Source organism: Labeo rohita, chromosome 1, assembly GCF_022985175.1.
Source record: "Labeo rohita strain BAU-BD-2019 chromosome 1, IGBB_LRoh.1.0, whole genome shotgun sequence".
Taxonomy (NCBI): Eukaryota; Metazoa; Chordata; class Actinopteri; order Cypriniformes; family Cyprinidae; genus Labeo; species Labeo rohita.
The window spans coordinates 23,834,353-23,850,753 of NC_066869.1; the positions used below are offsets into that span (position 1 = coordinate 23,834,353).

Consider the following 16,401-nt stretch of genomic DNA (forward strand, 5'->3'; position numbering starts at 1 on the left):
GATCGAAATTATATATATATATATATATATATATATATATATATATATATATGAAATTGTAATTTATTATTTTTAATTTTAAAAATAATTAATCATATTTATTGCTTTATATATTTATGAGTTAAAGACTGTGTCTGAGACCATGAACATCTATACATATATAAATATATTAAAACAATTAAAATAAATAAGTCTAAAACAAATGATGATCGAAATCAAATAAAGTCATGTTAAAAGATTCCAGGCTTTATTGTGGTTTTCATATAATAGAAAAACAGAATTCTGTTAGTGCTGATAAAAATAAAAGTAAACTACGTTAACACTTATTTTCTAAACATTCTAACTAAACGTTTAACTACTAATCTTTCTACAAAAAAAAATGACAGCAACGCCTAAAATGCAGCGAGTCTCTTACCGCGCCATCTTCCTCGATTTAAAGTACATCTGGAGCGACGTTGGTCATTTGTACTTTGTAAAACACCATTTGTAGATCAGCGAAAACTGGCACACGTACAGCCGTAGCGCTGTGTGTCGCTGCCGAGCTCGTCTTCGGCTTTATCTCGACTTAAAGGAGACGCAACAAAGAGCGACAGTAGTGGGCCCTGCTAACAGCGTGGCTTACTATAGCTTTAAGAACTTAAAATAGGGTCTGGGTCTTTAAAATGAATTTTGCACAGTTATTATAGAGATGATAGACTAAGTTTTCTATTTATACGACTTACGTTTTTGCACTACATTTGCAAAGATAAGTAAGAGCGTCCATTGCAATATGTTTGACAATCGGATCAGGGCCGTTAGCAAGCCAACATTTTTCATATTTTATGCCTTCTGTTTATTTCAAGCTATGTTTCTTTTTGTTGAAAATTTTTGAGGCGTCCTGAAGTAAGACAAAACAACTTTAGCGGTGATGGAGCCGCAGCTCTCGAACAACAAAGAGGAGGTGGAGAATGAGACGGCCATGGAGAAATCCGCGGGGCAGAGTACCGCATCCACCCCGTGCAGGGCATTCAGAGGACGTGGGGACGGGTGCTTGAAGACCGAAGTGTCTTGCCCACCCGAAACAAACGGAGCTGCGACGAGCGTGGCGGGTTCCGGGCGGGTTTTACGGGACAGGTCAACGCGAACGATTCCCGTGTGGAGGCAGAGCGATATCGCTGAGGACCGGAGTGAAGTGACACGCGATGCTGCGGCGAATCGCCGGAGGAAACCCAAATGCCCGCGGCGCAGGAAGAGTGCAGCAGCCGCTGCGGGTTCATCGGATGCGGGCAGAGAGTTCGGCGTCGACTGCGACCTGACGGATGAGTACGTGTGACTTTTGAGTCTATAATATACATGGCATGTTTTAGGGCACAATAACAAGGCCTCGCTTGTGCAGGTCCTAATAATAACGCATGGCATTTCTGTGCTACTTTCACACATTTAGGCGTAATGCTGACAGACTGCAGTGTTTACATTTGCACTAGTGAAAGCACTAGCTGTGTTTCTAAGCGAGTAGTTGGGCAAAATAAATCACGCACCCCTAATCTTTGACACTGGAAGGACAACCTGAAAGATTTAGCCTTGTTTTAAGCCTTGTTTCTCCGTCCTATGACAGGTTTGAAGAAAACAAGGATGCCCTGGTTAATCGAGGTACTTTAAATGACATTTATTTTGTTAATTAGCATCCACGAAAATTGGCCATCGTTTTACAAAAAAAAAAAAAAAAAAAGGTTAAACCATAGTAACCACAAATTAACCATGGTATTGCTGTGCTAACCATAGTTTTCCCGTGGTATTTGTAGTAAAACTGTGGTTATACAAGTGGAAATTAATGCACCCCAAAAAATGGTTACAACACTTTTACTGTAATAAAACCATGGTTAATTTTTGTAGGGTTATGAAAATTGACCATGGTTTTACTAAAAAATAAAACCAAAAAACATGGTTCCTATAGTTGTACCACAGTAACCACAAGTTAACCATGGTTCTGCTGTGTTAACCGTAGTTTAACCATGGTATTTGTAGTAAAACTGTGGTTTTACAAATGATAATCAATGTGCGAAAAAAAAAAAAAAATACTATAGTAAAACAATGGTTAATTTTCGTAAGGGGTATATGGCCAGCCAATTTATTAATATTCTGCAACTTTTATTTAAAAAAACTGAGTGAGTATTCATTAGATACTAGTACGTATTCTAATTATTACATTTGAATTATAAATATTAGTAATATTAGTAGTTAAATTGAATTGCTACTGTTAACAAATAATGGTTTTTGCCAGTAAAGTTTTTGAAATTTGCATCTCTGATGCAGATATCAAGTATCCACCTCTAGTTTGTGTTACGGTTGTTCTAATAACTATTTATTAGGTTCTAGTATTTTTTTTCTTGTAACCAGTGACTATCCCCAATAGGTGCCATCTAGTTTAGCTTTACAAGTAGTTATGTATTTGATATGCTAGTACCTGTATTATGAATCTAGTATCTATCCTAGTTGTTACGGATAACCTTTTCTATCTCACTGGTTACAATAACATTATTTCTTATACAAAATGACTAGTCAGAATAGCTGTGTAGCTAAAATTAAAAATGTTACTACTAGTTATAATTAAGACACAAACAAGTGTAGGTACTAGTGTCTATTCAGTTAGTACTGTAAATCGATGCCAGCAGCCATTGCAGTACAAACTAGTAGGTAGTTATCTGATTATCTGGTAACTACAATACGGTTATATTTTAATGAAAGATATTTCTATTTTTTCTGAATAGATTTACTATTTGGATTTAGTCTTAGAATAAGTACTAGTATCTAACATACCAGTAATAAAAAATGTGCAAAAACATAGCAAGAGATACTAGTTCGTTTTAAGGATTGAACGTTAGAACAGTTTGCTTTAGGATGTGATCTGATTTTGCTTCATGTGACTGTGTTCTCTTCCAGCGGCCCGCGGCAGACGGGTGCAGGTGCGCTCAGGGGCCCGCACCTGTCGGGGCTCGCCTAGGACTGTGTTTAAAATTGAGCCAGATATGGACGTTGACTATGGTACGCTGCTGAGCTTCAAAATGTAGTAGACTGAACAGGTCCACTACAAATGCTTAATCAAATACACACCACAAAACGTATATATATAAATAACTATAACGGTGCACATTTTGCTTGCAGTGGAGGCCAATAAAGCGGTCGAAAAGACAGGAACAAGGTGATTGCACATTTATCATGAGAACACATAGACACTTTCTCATGTAAGACCCCATGAAATCAAAGTTAAAGTTTCGTGGTTTTATATGCATTTAAAGTGTTAGTGCATCCAAAAATGAAATTCTGAATGAATTCTGTCCTTAATTACTTACACTCATGTCGTTCCAATCTCATAAGACCTTCATTCATCTTCGGAACACATATTAAAATATTTTTGATGAAATTCAAGACCCTGCATAGGCCGCAACGCAATTGACACGTACAAGGCCCAGAAAGGTAGTAAGGACATCATTAAAATAGTCCATGTGACTACAGGAGTACTTTTTTTGCGCAAAGAAAACAAAAATAACGACTTTATTTAACAATTTCTTCTCTTCCTATTTTAACAATGTCCCTACTACCCTACTGTGTTCCTTAGATCAATGAAGCTCTTGCGGGTTTGGAATGGCATGAGAGTAAATAATTAATGACAAAATTAGCAGTTTTGTGTGAACTATCCCTTTAAAACGCATAGCGTTTCTATTCCATTAACAAAAATGGACTAAAAATATCTTGCATTACCAAATGAAAATTTCAGTCCTCCATCTATCAAAAGCTGGTAGTGCATCATCATTTCCAGCTTTGATGTAAACCACAGGCTGTTGGCTGTTGAAAAAAAAAAAAGTCCAGATTCAACACTGGAAAGAAAACTGCTTGTCAAGCCATTTTGTGGGGTCTTTGAAGACACTGATGGCTGCTAGTCTTTTGGAGTTGGTCTAACAAGTCCCATGTTTGTTCCTGCCATATTGTAGTGTGGAGAAAAAGGAAGAGGAGAGCTTGGATGATGATGATGTTGTAGAAGAGGAAGAGTGTCCATTTGTGGACGATCCAAAAGATGAAAACTACCTACCCCATTCACATAGGTAATGTACCTTGAGTACATATACTAATTTGTGATGCGATCTAGGAAAACCTAACACTTGGTGACATTTTTTTTTTAGGCTTTGATACCATATGAAAGCTGGTTTCAAGCCCTTTTCAGATAGCTTGAATGTAACCAAAGTTATGGCTATCTTAAGTTGGCTAATAGCTATGATTTTCAGGAAAGGAATTTTGAGAAAAACTGGTTTAGAGTGAGACGGCTTTCACTTTCACTTAACAGGTTTAATGAGAGCTGTCTGTCAAGTCAAGAGTGCTATACTGCATCATTACACAAACAGACTAACGTCTGTCTTCCGTTGTTTATCATGGGCATAGTCTCTGATGTTTTGATCACCCCTTGTATGTTTAGATGGCACAAATAGCGTACCTTGTAGTTCACATTTTAGAAAAGCGAGGGCAGCGCAACTGTTCGTGCACTGTGTGCATAACAGACTGTCATCGTACTCCTCCTCTTTAGTAACTTCATCATCCAATCCTTCATCTCTGGATGTGAAATAGTCCATTATACCATCATTTAGTGCACTGACATCACCAAGATTGAGCAGATTGAGACGAGTAAGATCATTTAAGTGAGCAGCTACAGTACTTCAGACTGCGTTGTTGCGCTCCACCATCTCACAATATTAAAAAAATGAATAACTAAACTTTGCGTGCCGTAGTTTACACAGGAGTGGCAGAGAATGTGCATTGATACACCTTCATTAAATATGTTACGTGGTTTATTTTGATAGGTCAACTGTTTTTGTGGTGTTCAGAGAAAGCACCTCAGCAGCGCGTTCTTATCTTTAGAGAAAGACACAGAATAATTTAATGAACCTAATTTTGACAAAAACATTGAAATTCAACCTATTTTTTGAATTTCCTGAAAACATCTCAGTGCGACATCCAATGGGGTTTTCCCACATCGCATCACATTTGTAGTGATAATTAGAACTGACACTAATACGGCTTTAGAGGCTCTAACACTGTTGAAAATGGGTGAAAACTTTTTGAATTTGAAGATAAGGGTAAATTTAACTGATTTTGTCTTCTGGGAACTATTTAAGTATCTTCTGTAGCTTCTGAAGGGCAACACTAAATGAAATATGATATTTAGGCAAAACATTCTGTTCAAAAGTTTACACCTCTGGCTATTAATGCATCATGTTTCCTTCTGGAGCATCAGTGAGCATTTGAACCTTTTGTAATAGTCCCTCAGTTGTCCTCATTGTGAAAAGATGGATCTCAAAATCATACAGTCATTGCTGGAAAGGGTTCAAATACACAAAAATGCAAAAACCAAAGAATTTGTGGGACCTGAAGGATTTTTCTGAAGAACAGCAGTCAGTTTAACTGTTCAGGACAAACAAGGTACTCACGAACAATTATCACTAAACTTAAAAAAAACACACACACAGCTGTGAATCATTCAGATAACAACACAGTATTAAGAATCAAGAGTGTGTAAACTTTTGAACAGGGTCATTATTGTTATGTCTTGTGGACTATATGTAAACGTCTTTTATGTGAAATATCTTATTCATGTCAGCACTATATAAACAAATAGCATGCATTTTGTATCATCCCTCTTATTTTGGTAAAATAATTAACATTTTGCAGATTCTGCAAGGTGTATGTAAACTTTTGACTTCAACTGTATATGCAGTACGTGTCAAGGTTAATGTACAGTAGAATGTGTAATGATTCTGAGTGTCTTCATGAATAATCTAACCCTGTACAGTTATTGCATTGGTGCTATCTACATGTATGTTTTCTTTCAGATTAATAGCAATTAGAAAATATGGAAGGGTTGAGAAACACTGCTTTATGATTTCACTCATGCATTAAATGATGTGTGCTGATTATGGCTTGTTGCTATTGTTTGTTTGTTCAACAGTGAGGAAGAGGACACCGTCAGCAGTGATGAAGACGTCCCTTTTAGAGATGACATGAATGACCAGAGCTATGATCCTAAGTATGAAAAGATTGTTTTGGTGTTCTGAAGGTCACATCTCCTACGCCCTCTACATTTCTGTTGTTATTTCCGTGCAGGGATTTTCCTAAGTCGAGGCGCAGGCCCCCTACTAGACTGACGGAGAAGAAAGACAAGTCTGCAGTGCAAGAGACTGCAACAGAGCAAGAGACGGAAATAAAAACTGAGGGAGGGGAGAGCACAGATGTGCAGAACGCTGCTGAAGTTGAGGAAGGTGCCGAGCCACCCAGGAAGTGAGTCAGTGATGTTGTTTTATATTTGTGATGGAAATACAAGTTGACACTTCTGCAACAAAATGTTCTCATCAGGTTTACAGTCTCACTCACATGTTCTCACTTAAACACTCACTTAGTGATTGATAAACAAATATTAACCATCATACTTTCTTGTTTTTAGAAGAGGGCGAAGAAGGAAAGATGATAAAAGTCCTCGTCTTCCTAAGAGAAGGTAATAAAAAATCTCACACTGAATGCTGAAAATATGCTAAATATTTCCAACATGCTGTATTTGAGTGCAGTTTAGTATTTACTTTCCAACTACATTAACCTATCATTTGTTCTTGTGCTCAGGAAAAAGCCGCCAGTCCAGTATGTCCGTTGTGAAATGGAAGGATGTGGTACAGTGCTGGCCCATCCACGCTATTTACAGGTACAAATGCGAAGTAGTGTTTCCCTCACTGACTGACCCCTGACATACAAATTAGACTTGAAGCCTTTCTCGTCTTTCTCTTCTGCAGCATCACATTAAATACCAACACCTGATGAAGAAGAAGTACGTCTGCCCTCATCCTTCATGCGGACGACTCTTCCGGCTGCAGAAACAACTGCTGCGCCATGCCAAGCACCACACCGGTAGGACAGAAATGTCTAGTGTGCTTGAAATAGTTACCATGAAGTGTCTTTGGTTGGGTGGCGTTTTTAAAGTGCAGTCTGTGTTGCAGATCAGAGAGACTATATCTGTGAGTTCTGTGCTCGCGCCTTCAAGAGCTCTCACAACCTGGCTGTGCATCGAATGATACACACTGGAGAGAAGCCACTACAGTAAGTAAAATCTCTCCTGTAAACTACTACCTGTGATCAAAGTGAAATTTTCAGCATCATTACTCCAGTCTTCAGTGTCACACGATCCTTTAGAAATCATTCTAACGTGCTGATATGCTGTGCAAGAAACATTTTTATTATTATTATTATTATTATTATTATTATCATTGTTTAAAATGGTTAATTTTTTTTATTTAAACGACTCAACATAAGTGTAATAATAATAATCGTTTTTGAGCAGCAAGTCAGAATATTAGAATGATTTCTTAAGGATCATGTGACTGGAGTAATGATGTTAAAAATTCAGCTTTGTAATCACAGGAATTACATTTTAAATAGTAAGTGTATTTCGAAATCTTACTGTTTTTGCTGTATTTTAGATCAAATAAATGCAGGCTTGGTGAGCAAAAGACTTTCTAAAAAAATAAAAACATTAAAAATCTTACTGTTCAGAACTTTTGAAATATTTTTAAAAATATCTTCATGGAACATGATCTTTACTTAATATCCTAATGATTTTTGGCATAAAAGAAAAATCGATAATTTTGACCCATACAATGTATTTTTGGCTATTGCTACAAATATACCCGTGCCACTTAAGACTGGTTTTGTGGTCCAGTGTCACATATATTGTATGTATTCACATTAACTTTTGTTTTGTAGCAATGTTATTACCAGGGGAGACTACGTTTGAGTTGTCATTGTTTATTTTACACATGTAAGTTCCGTAGTATAGTCATTTTGCAAATTAAAAAAAATTTAAGCTTTGCATTTCCTTCCTAGGTGTGAAATCTGTGGTTTCACTTGCCGTCAGAAGGCCTCCCTTAACTGGCACATGAAGAAGCATGATGCAGATGCTACGTACCAGTTCTCCTGCGGCATCTGCGGCAAGAAGTTCGAAAAGAAGGACAGTGTTGTGGCTCACAAAGCCAAGAGCCATCCCGAGGTGCTCATCGCAGAGGCCCTGGCCGCCAACGCCGGAGCCCTCATCACCACTCCTGCCGGAGTCACCACGCTCCTGGAGACCTCCACAGGCACAGAGCAGGTGGTCCCTGAGGCCCAGGGGAGCTCCGGGATACCAGCGGGACAGGCAGCCCCGGGGACGCACGTGGGTCCCGTGATGGTTGTGGATCAGGATCACTCGCTACACACCATGCAAGTACCGGTGACCCTGGCCTTGTCATCGACGGAAGAGGAACACAGCGCTCCTCCACAGCAGACCTCCTCCGCTCACTCTCTGCAGATGCCACTACAGTTCGTCTCAACGCCCGTTTCGCAGCAACACCAAATCCAGCAGTTACCCGTTCAGCCCTCCACTACCAGCGTCACCCAGCAGGCCTCTTTGGTCCAGCAGCTGCCCGTTCAATCCTACAGCCCTCAATCCCAGATTGTCCACATGGCCTTCAGAGCTCTTCCTCAACAGCAGCTCCCACTGGTTTCTGTCGCACAGCAGCTGCCACATCAAAACCAGACCCTCCCTAGACCCCCAACCCACAACCCTGCTCCCAATGCTTCCCTCCTTTCCCAAACCCTGTCCGAGGCGTCCGCCAACTCCCGGAGCGTTTTGGGATTCGGAGGCGATCCTGCTTCCTCATCATCTACATCTCCCCAGTCTTCCACTACTCCTTCAGAGACGAGACAGGTGGTCTGGGAGGGGGACGGGACTAATGAGAACGGAAGTGGGGGTGGGGTTTGGGAAGCGGGCGGAGAGGGGGAGGAGGAAAACATGACGGACAGTTCAGACGGCCAAATACAGCGTGTTCTGCTGTAGTGAAGGAAGGATGTTGAAGGTTTAACATGGAAGATAGTGAGATGACTGTTATTTGTCGCCCTCCTACACACCCTGAAGTTAAATATATAGAGTCATAAATATATTGTATGTAATCGCATTAACTTTTGGTAGCTTTGTAGAAATGTCTGTACCAGGGAGACTGTGTTTGAGTTATTGTCATTGTTAATTTTGTATATAAACAGTTATAGTCCCCTACAGCAACCACATCTGTTTTGTGTGTGTGTGTGTGTGTGTGTGTGTGTGTGTGTGTGTGTGTGTGAGTGTGTTGTTTTGTGGCTGTAGAGGTTTCCACAGACCTTAATTCACTTTAGTCTGTGAGTAAAGCCATTGTTTGTAAGCAAACTTGTGCCATCATCTGGCTTGAATCGGTACTGTAGATATTAGGGATGCACCCATATCGTTTTCATGTTATGGTCAATATTAAAATTCCATCCTATTTTGTCTAAATAATTGTAAAATAAAACACTAGAATCAAATCAACTGTTTTAAATGTTACAAGTAAATTTAAGCATCTCTACTTATACACTACCAGCCAAAAGATTTTGAACAGTAAGATTTTTAATGTTTTTTATAGTATATAAAGTTATAGTTTTACAGTATTTATGTGAAATAAAAACAAATTATAAAAATATTAGCAAGGATTCTTTAAATTGATCAAGTCATGATAAAGACATTTATAATGTTACAAAAGATTTCAGTTTCAGATAAATGCTGTTCTTCTGAACTGTCTATTCATCAAAGAAATCTGAAAAAATTCTACTCCGATGTTTTCAACATAATAATAATGGGGGTTTTTTGAGCAGCAAATCAAAATATTAAAATGACTTCTGAAGAATCATGCGACTGAAGTAATGATGCTAAAAATTAAGCTTTGAAATCACAGGAATAAATATATTCAAAAAGAAAATGGTTATTTTATATAGTAAAAATATTTCAAAACTTTACTACTTTGGATCAAATAAATGCAGGCTTGAGCAGAAAATACTTTAAAAAAAATAAATAAAACATTAAAAATCTTACTGTTCAAAAACTTTTGACTGGTAGTGTATTAATATTAAAACTTGTTAAATAATATTACCTTTTTTAATAAAATCAACTTTGAGCATTTAATGATGGCAAAAATAATGTATAATAATGGTATACACTACTGTTCAAAAGCTTGGTGTTCTGAAAGTCTTAAATTGTAGTAAACAATAATATTGTGAAATATTGCTGCAATTTAATGCATTAAAATTAACTAATTTTCAGCAGCTATTACTTTTCAGTGTAACATCCTTTAGAAATAATTCTAATATGGTGATTTGGTGCTCAAGAAACATTTATTATTATAAATGCTTAAAAAAAAAACACTTGCGCTGTGTAAACCATGATACATGTTTTTCATGATTTTTTGATGAATATAAAGTTTAAAATAACAGCATTTACTTAAAACATTAGTTTTTGTTTCTGTCACTGCATGCATTTAAACAAATCCAACCGCCTCTGAACTTTTGAACATTAGTGCACATCCCATTTAAACTTACAGGCTACCAAAAAAAGAGATACAACACCAATATATAGTGGTTTAGTTTACCTAGGTGAACATAAACCATAATGTTTAGAAAATGACACTTAAATTTGAAAATACATTGACCATATATATATTTTAGAGTCATCAAGTACACAATATGTATACATACATTTATTGTTTCAAAACCTCTAGACTAATTAGACTAATGTAAGGTTAAAAAGGGGGGTTGGAAGCCAAATAAGCCATTTTATTCTATTACATTTGTTTAAAGAATTTTCACAAGTCTCTTTTTACTAGTACTGATCACATCGCCTTCTGGAGAGAGTCTGTAACACATTTTACAGATCAGTAGCATATTAAATAAACATAACACATAGCACTGGGTGTTTTTCACATAAAACTAAGGTACGTCAAAGACAGAAAGTCTTGAATTTTTAGGGGTGTGAGAGTCTGGCATACTGTTTGAGTGCTCGTTTTGGTGGAATGAGAGAATCATTCACCCCCACTCTTCTCTTCTTTCTCTGTTCATTGTCTTTCTCTCCGTTTGTCTCTGTGTCTTCCTCACAAGAAGCCGGCGGAACATGATTGTCTGCAGTATTGTCTTTCGGTGCATTGTCAGAGGTGACCGTACGGTTACTCTGCAGATCGCTGTCATGTGCGAACTTGCAGCGGCTTCCAAAGCGGCAGCGGCCGTCCTTCCTGTAGGCCACGCAAATGCGCTTACCGTCAATCTGGGTGGGGCGAGCTTGTAAAGTAAGAGGTACATGTTTCTGTAGGACATTCAGTCTCTCCTCGGCCAGCTCTTTGAAGGGGTTAGCAAACACACTGCTGCCTGTAAGCGCTCCACCCGAGCTGGAGCCTCCCAAAGGTGGAGGCGGGAGCTTGTGAGTGTGAGGACGGACAGAAAGGGGTGGCAAGTGCTCGGAAATGGAGCTATCGGCAGTGGGCGGCTCCTCTTGATCCTCACTCTCTGGAGCAGATTCAGACTCACTGGAAGGCGATTCCGACTCCAACAGGAAATTACGGCTTTTCGTCTTCTCTACAGTGCATTCTGTCTTTTTGAAGGACCTAAGCAGAAATAATTAAAGATGTTTAACTAAAAAGTGATACTTGATCATTTTCAGCTCATTAAAGGAATAACTCATGACTGACCTTTTTTTTAATCATGTAATCATTTATTCATGAAAGTGAATGGTGACCATTTCTTAGTTTATCCTTTTTAGTTTACGCACACACACAAAAACACCCTTATACTTTACTTATTAATGAAGTAATATACTTTAAAAGAATATACTTAAAGTGATAGTTCACCCAAAAATTAAAATTCTCACCCTCATATCATTCCAAACTCAAATAACACAAATTAAGATGTTTTAGATGAAATCCGAGAGCTCTCCAACTCTCTATAGATAGGTCCTACAATGGTCAAGGTACAGAAACATAGTAAGGACATTGTTAAAATGGTCCATGTGACATCAGTGGTTCAACTGTAATTTTATGAAGCTACGGGAATACTTTTTTTTTGTGCATAAAGAAAACCAAAATAATGACTTTATTCAACTATTCTTCTTCTTCACATCACCCTAGTGCCATTATGGAGTATGCACATGCGCATGTTGACACGGAGGAGAAAAATTATTTAATAAAGTCGTTATTTTTGTTTTCTTTGCGCACAAAAGGTATTCTTGTAGCTTTGTAAATTACGGTTGTACCACTGATGTCACATGGACTATTTTGCGGTCTATGGAGGGTCATAAAGTATCTAAATATGTTTCGAAGATGAACGAAGGTCCTACGGGTTTGGAACGACATGAGGATGAGTAATTAATGACAGAATTTTTATTTTTGGGTGAACTAACCCTTTAAGTGCAAACTGAATGTACTATTTTGAGCACTTAATTGCAATTGAATAAAATTATTATAGTTTAAATCTATATTAAATGTAGTTAGTTGACCTTAAAGAGTGATTTTTGGATCCACTTAAAAAAGAATTCCACTTCCAGAACAACAATTTACAAATAATTTACTCACCCCCTTGTCATCCATTATGTTCATGTCTTTCTTTCTTCAGTTGTAAAGAAATTATGTTTCTTGAGGAAAACATTTCTGCATTTTTCTCCATATAATGGACTGATATGGTGCCCCAATTTTGAACTTCCAAAATGCAGCTTCAAATGATCCCAAATGCGGTTGTAAACGATCCCAGCCGAGAAAGAAGGGTCTTATCTAACGAAACGATCAGTTATTTTAATAAAAATGATACAATTTGTATACTTTTTTATGCCGAATGCTCGTCTTGTCTTACTCTGCCTGGACTGTTTTTATTCCGCTTCATCCCATCTCATTTTCTCCCTCAACTTCGAAATCGTCCTATATCCCTGTTTTACCTTTTTTGTTAAGGGTGTTTGATCTTCTTTGCATGTTCACTTTGCAAAGACTGGGTTGGTACTTCTGCAGTGATGTAGGATGATTTTAAAATTATTTTTGAAGTTGAGGGAGAAAATACGGTCAGAGTTTTTCGACATGAGCCAGAATACACAGAGTTCATGGAGAGAAAGGCAAGACGAGCGTTTGCGATTAAAAAGTATTTAAATTGTATTTTTTTAATGAAAATAACTGATCGTTTCGCTAGATAAGACCCTTCTTCCTCGGCTGGGATTGTTTACAACCGCATTTGGGATCGTTTGAAGCAGCATTTAAACTGCATTTTGGAAGTTCAAACTCGGGGCACCATAGCAGTCCATTATATGGAAAAAAATGCAGAAATGTTTTCCTCAAAAAACATTATTTAATAAAGGGGGTGAGTACATTATATGTGAATCTTTGTTTTGGAAGTGGACTTCTCCTTTAAGTAGGACTTAAAAATATCTTTATAAGTAATTACATAATTACTTCAATTCTTTTTTATATGTTTAAAGTGTACTACCACATATACCGACAAGCATATATTGTAAACTAAAATATGCTTTATTTATTTCTGTTGAAATCTGTATGTATTTAAATATCATGTATTTAAATGTTTGTACGTACACATCTGTAATTATTTAAAATGTATTAACTTTAAATGTAGTATCAAAGAACTACAGTTCAAATTAGAATGAAGCATTTACATGTGCTTTAGCATGTTAATGAACACATCAAAATAATCTGTAAAGCACAAGAACGACAAAATAAAATAAAATGTAATTCAAAATATACATTAAAATGTTCAATTTGACATGATTACGAAGTGCACTTTTTAAAAGTGTGTTAAGAAGCAGTCATGAAATTGCAATCCAAGTACACTTAAGTGGCTTTTTAATTTTATAGTATCTGCCCACACTTTTAAAATAAAAACACAAAAGGAGTTACTGTAGTTGAATTAGCTTTTTGCCACATAATGAAAGTCAGTGGTGACCACCACTGTCAAACAAGATTTGAATTTACAGTATTAACTTGCAGGACTTTTCAATCTGTTCCTCACACAAAGCTGTCTTATGGTTTTAGAAGACTTTGAATACAGTCCACAATAGTATGGACTACTTTTATGGTGCTTTTTGTTCGCATTCACTTTTATATGGTTGAAATATCACAATAAACACCTCGTTTTATAGGATTTTGTTTCACTGAAACAATGTTGGTTTGCAATTACCTGAATTTTTAAGATTCAAGATTACGACTGTGGACAGAAGTTACTCTTCACAATTAAAAAATCATATACTAATTGAAAACGGATATTATACATAGTTCCTTTGCTTATTTAATTATGAATGACTTACTTCTTTGAATTGTCGTCTCCCTTCTCTTCATCCTCTGACTCGGATGAAACCCCGTATCCCACAAGCGAATTCATATCGACTTAAATAGAAGTTAATGAGAACTGTGACCAAATCCTTTGGAAAAACTCGTCAATATGACTAGATATTGAAGATGCGATTACCAACCGTTTGTTTATCCGGAAGTGAGTTTTTCTTCTTGGACCCCAAGATTGTCGTGGAAATGAAAAGAAAATGAATGTACCACCGCGAGGTGCGGAATGGTATTGCGACAATGATAGCAAGAGTATTCAAAATCGTTTTTGTTCATTAAAATAAAACAATATACAAAAATGTTATCAAGTATCGAATACTTAAACATAAAATACTAAAATAATATTAAAAATGAGAAATGCTACTTTGGCAACGAACTGGAATAAGAGACATGCGTCATTTACAGTGGGCACTGATAGGACATGACTTTTTTTGTCCCCACCACTTGGAACTGCTTTACAACACTTTAACAAGTGTTACAGTGAATGGTGATCCATCACTGTTTTTTATTTTGTTTTTTATTTTTTAAGATGAGTGTCTTTCTATATACCTTCTAGTGAAAGAAAGATAATATGACATTTATTTATTAATATATAATTTTTTGTGCATAACCAGAAACACCTTACAACTTAAAACTTTTACAAAAGGAGGGTTAGCATACTACAGTAATCACTTTAAAAGCAATTTTGATTTTCACAATAAAATCCATGCACAAACTTTAAAACTGTTCATGTTTCTATCAGTGTTACACTTTGACATTTTAACAACATCACATTTGACACTTCACTCAGTTTGCAGGAAGGTGGTGTTTCCACTAAGCAATTCCACTGATGGCAGACAAATATGGGCCTATTATATCACAGTTTGAGACACAAAGCTCAAATAAATGTCTGAGTAACAGGTTACAACACTCTCGGGCCTTTCCTATTGTAAAAAAAAAGGAGGTGTGGGCACTGATAAGCTTAGAAAAATACACAAGTGGAATACCATCCTGTTATACCACCCTTCCTTGTTATTTCATATAAAAATCCTAATGTAATTACGTAGGTACTAATAAATGGACTACCTGACCACAGAATTTGGCAGATTTCTGCAAATGGCCATTTACAAACTGAACAAATTTTGGCTAATTTAATAATGTTTTCTGCTACCAATTAATGTAACATTTCTGTATTCAAATCTAAAGTCATTAAGAAATATCTTGACATGCCTTAAATAATTTAAACAACATGCATCAACATAAAACAAGTAATCCATTTGCTTTAAGTGAACTATAAATAGTTTTTTACAGAAACAGTGGCATTAATATGTCATCCTAATCATTCTAGATTCAGAGTTCTTCGCACATTTTTTACGCCCATATGGAAATGTAATATATGTCATATATTGCCCTATAGTAGGAGTGACTATATCAGTAAGACAATTTATAATTTTCACATATAAGGACATTTTTTGAAGATATAGGCCTATGTATATGACATATGTGACCCTGGGCCACAAAACCAGTCATAAGTAGCAACAGCCAATAATTCACTGTAATTATCGATTTTTCTTTTATGTCAAAAAAAAAAAGGATATTAAGTAAGGATCATGTTCAATGAAGCTATTTTGTAAATTTCCATCCATAAGTATATTAAAACTTAATTTTTGATTTGTAATATGCATTGCTAAGAACTTCATTTGGACAGATTTACAGGCGGTTTTCTCAGTATTTTCAGATTCCAAACTTTTGAATAGTTGTATCTTGGCCAAATATTATTCTGTATCAAACCATTCAGTGGTATGTGTATATGTACACAGTGTTGGGAAGTAATTAGTTACATTTAACTAAATTACACGGAATTTAATTACAAAATAAATGTAATTGTAATTAGTTACAGTTACTGAGAAAAAAATATGTAATTAAATTACAGTTACTTTTAAAAAATGTTAATGATTACAAAGAGGGTTACATCTGTATATTTTCACACATACACACCCACATACAGATTTAACTGACTTATTTTATAAACTGCATTGATTGCTTTAAAATGATACACAAATGTTTCAGGAGTTTAGGACACAGAATAGGACACACGCTTATTCAGTAACTGTTTTATTTCCTATTTGGGTTTATGCATATACTTTAGTTTTTAAGATTAATTGTTTTTTCAAGGCATTGTTAGATGCCAGCGTTTCCTGTCATAACTATGCAAACGTTT

The 16,401-nt window shown here is 36.4% G+C and overlaps 2 protein-coding genes across 5 annotated transcripts; one reads left to right on the forward strand and one right to left on the reverse strand.

The window, feature by feature from the left end:
* Positions 1–565: 565 nt before the first annotated feature.
* Positions 566–9,378, forward strand: zfp91 (ZFP91 zinc finger protein, atypical E3 ubiquitin ligase). 4 transcript variants are annotated; one of them, XM_051131048.1, is made up of 12 exons: positions 566–1,302; positions 1,595–1,629; positions 2,920–3,021; positions 3,142–3,178; positions 3,969–4,079; positions 5,975–6,052; positions 6,130–6,303; positions 6,467–6,517; positions 6,640–6,718; positions 6,807–6,921; positions 7,011–7,110; positions 7,894–9,378. In XM_051131048.1, the coding sequence occupies exons 1-12, from the start codon at positions 908–910 to the stop codon at positions 8,879–8,881; spliced, it is 2,265 nt and encodes a 754-aa protein (XP_050987005.1). In that variant the 5' UTR covers positions 566–907; the 3' UTR covers positions 8,882–9,378. The 4 variants fall into 4 exon arrangements, with proteins under 4 accessions (XP_050987005.1, XP_050987079.1, XP_050987157.1 ...); XM_051131122.1 differs by lacking the exon at positions 3,969–4,079; XM_051131278.1 differs by lacking the exon at positions 1,595–1,629 and having other exon boundaries at positions 1,168–1,302.
* Positions 9,379–10,846: 1,468 nt separating this feature from the next.
* si:ch211-113e8.11 (uncharacterized) lies at positions 10,847–14,358 on the reverse strand. The gene is made up of 2 exons (XM_051132272.1): positions 14,171–14,358; positions 10,847–11,480 (listed from the first exon to the last, which is right to left on the reverse strand). The coding sequence occupies exons 1-2, from the start codon at positions 14,242–14,244 to the stop codon at positions 10,847–10,849; spliced, it is 708 nt and encodes a 235-aa protein (XP_050988229.1). The 5' UTR covers positions 14,245–14,358.
* Between the last annotated feature and the right edge of the window lie 2,043 nt (positions 14,359–16,401).

Bases quoted from the DNA above. Each gene is read 5' to 3' on its own strand.
- zfp91 (XM_051131048.1), top strand. From the start codon at position 908: ATGGAGCCGCAGCTCTCGAACAACAAAGAGGAGGTGGAGAATGAGACG. The intron at 6,053-6,129 runs GTATGAAAAGAT...ATTTCCGTGCAG, and splicing joins GACCAGAGCTATGATCCTAA to GGATTTTCCTAAGTCGAGGC. The intron at 6,304-6,466 runs GTGAGTCAGTGA...TCTTGTTTTTAG, and splicing joins GGTGCCGAGCCACCCAGGAA to AAGAGGGCGAAGAAGGAAAG.
- si:ch211-113e8.11 (XM_051132272.1), bottom strand. From the start codon at position 14,244: ATGAATTCGCTTGTGGGATACGGGGTTTCATCCGAGTCAGAGGATGAA. The intron at 11,481-14,170 runs GTAAGTCATTCA...ATTTCTGCTTAG, and splicing joins GGAGACGACAATTCAAAGAA to GTCCTTCAAAAAGACAGAAT.